Genomic DNA, 2444 nt, shown 5'->3' with positions numbered 1-2444 from the left:
GTGTGACGTAATAATAACGACGAGGATGATGACGATCGCGACGAATATAATAGAAGCAATCATGGTTGGGCTGATTATAAAACATGGACACTTAATTCAAGTCTGACATAAAAAGAGTCGTTGCATTTTGGACAACCGAAAAAAGTTGTTCACAAAAGGGGCCAAAAAAAAAAAGACTCTCTTGCATATTCTTCAAGCTCTTCCTCCCGTCGTCTATTCGGTTCCGGCTTCATCTCATAGGCTTGCACTTTCACAGCTCAATCCTTCGGCTGCTCTCACACAACTCCAATCTCGTGGTGCCCGAAACCAGTCAGAGCTTGCCACCTTCTCCGGGGACCCGCCCCAGATGGAACTCCGTCCTTCCTTCTCCTTACACTCGATGTGCTCTCGAGCGCGGCATTGGCCTTGATGGCGAGCATGCAGAGCTCCCGGAAAGACAGCGGCACTCGGGAGATGGAGAGAGGCAAGAGGAAATAGAGCTGGCCCAAGCAGAGGTCTTCCTCTTCGTGGATCCGAGGGACGATGGAGTCGATGAACATGGAGTCTGAGCTGCAGAGGAAGCAGTTAGGGTTTTGGGATAGGAGGTGCGAGGCCTTGATGGTTTGAGTGAACTCTTGCAGTCTTCCGTCCATGTGAATGAGCTTGAGCGTGGATGGAGGAGATGAGGATGGCCAGTTATGGTGGTGGGTGGTCTTGGCGAGGCCGCCATTTCTAGTGATCTGAGGAGCTGCACAGTTGCCCATTCTATGAGAGAGAGAGAGAGAGAGAGAGAGAGAGAGAGAGATTGGTGTATGTTTGGCGAATGTGGTTTGCTTGGGGTTCGTATTTAAAGGGGGAATAGAGGCGCGTTTGAGAGTTTTGGATGGACGTGTGAACCACTTTTGACCTTCAACAGCGGAAATGTAAACAGTAACATGACATGGACGACGTTCGTGTATATTAATTACACGTGTGCCACAAATGGGAATTACATGATGCCTATGATAATCCATTATTATTTAAGTGATTGGTCGCATGTTGTCTTCAATTCCCCACGTCGGCCCCACTAATCTAGGAAATTGTCTTTGAAAAATTGCCAGGTGCTTTATTTTTATTTATTTATTTTGGTCTAACCAGGTACTTTGATGGAAAGGCGCTTATTAGATTACTTTTTTGGAGGAAAAATTGTTCAAAAAATCATAAAAGTTATTGGTCGGTGACTAATTCAAATCGAAACTCTTCAATTTTATCAAATTAGTCTAGTAAATTTTGGGCGAAAACCACTGGTGTGATTGATTTTCAATAATTTTCTAAAAAAAATTATGAACTTTTGTTTTTTTTTTTCCCCTTTTATTTTCTTTTATATTTTTCTTAATTGGATTTTTCACTACCGAGGGTGTTGTGGCTTTTGATGTCAAGAAATCATCAAAAAGTTTAGGACTAAATTGTAAAAGTTGTTCTCAAGTAACTACATTGACAAATTATCAAAAATTTTAGGATTAAATTGGCAAATTGTCAAAATTTTTAAGACTAATTTGACCGGATAAGTATAAAAAAAGCCATAAATAAATTGTAGTAGTGTCAATTTAGTCCTACACATTTTAATTATGTCAATTCAGTCATAAATATTTTGTATTTATGCTAATTGAGTCCATCCGATCAATTTTGACCAAAAATCCTTAACGTGGATGTTGGTCATCCTATGTGGCATGGATGGCACCGACGTGGATTTTTTTAAATTTTTTTTACGTATTTCTTATTTTATAATTTTTTTGGTTTTTTTTTTTTTTTCTGAATGAAGAAGGCCAGGGAGGACCAACGACCCTCGCCGATCGCTAGGTTAGGGCTCATGGTTCCTCGCCGGCCCTTAATCAAGAAAAAAGTAAAGAAAAGAATAATCAATAAATAAATAAATGAAAATAAAAAATATCCACGTCAGCGTCGTCCGTGCTACGTAGGATGACCGGCTCGACGTCACTAATTCCGATTAAAATTGGCTGAATGGACTCAATTGGCACAAATGCAAAAGGTTTATGACTAAAATTGTGCAATTAAACAGTTTAGAACTAAATTGGCACTAATGCAAAAGGTTTATGAATTTTTTTTTACACTATTCCTAAATTGACAAAATTGAAAATTTCAAGACCAAATTTACCATTGTAAAATAGGTTTAGGATTTATTCGCTGGAGCTAGTTTTTCCATCTATTTAGCCGTTGACTGCTTACTCATTTTCTTCTATCCATGTAACCTCTATTACATGGTTAATGAAGTTGAAAGATATAGGAAGAATGCATAATTGATGATGGTAAAAAAATTATCAGAGATCATTTTGGTCAACAAATGTTTTAGTCCACTTTGAAGTAATACTTAGAGTCTATCCAAAAGGAAAGCGCAAAAAAACCAATGTTCAAGGAAATAACATGTAATTACCATATGATGTCCTCGTCGGTGTCAACTCTTTAGC

The 2444-nt window shown here is 38.7% G+C and overlaps 1 protein-coding gene across 1 annotated transcript; it reads right to left on the bottom strand.

Annotated features, from left to right (window-relative positions):
• Positions 1 to 275: 275 nt before the first annotated feature.
• On the bottom strand, positions 276 to 743 carry LOC125315241. The gene has a single exon (XM_048279683.1). It carries the CDS (start codon positions 741 to 743, stop codon positions 276 to 278), a length of 468 nt encoding a protein of 155 aa, XP_048135640.1.
• Between the last annotated feature and the right edge of the window lie 1701 nt (positions 744 to 2444).

This window comes from Rhodamnia argentea, chromosome 5, assembly GCF_020921035.1.
Source record: "Rhodamnia argentea isolate NSW1041297 chromosome 5, ASM2092103v1, whole genome shotgun sequence".
Lineage (NCBI taxonomy): Eukaryota > Viridiplantae > Streptophyta > Magnoliopsida > Myrtales > Myrtaceae > Rhodamnia > Rhodamnia argentea.
Note: the sequence above shows the minus strand (reverse complement) of the source record. Positions and strands in the feature narration are given on the sequence as shown.

Coding starts and splice junctions, on each gene's coding strand:
- LOC125315241 (XM_048279683.1), bottom strand. CDS start 743: ATGGGCAACTGTGCAGCTCCTCAGATCACTAGAAATGGCGGCCTCGCC.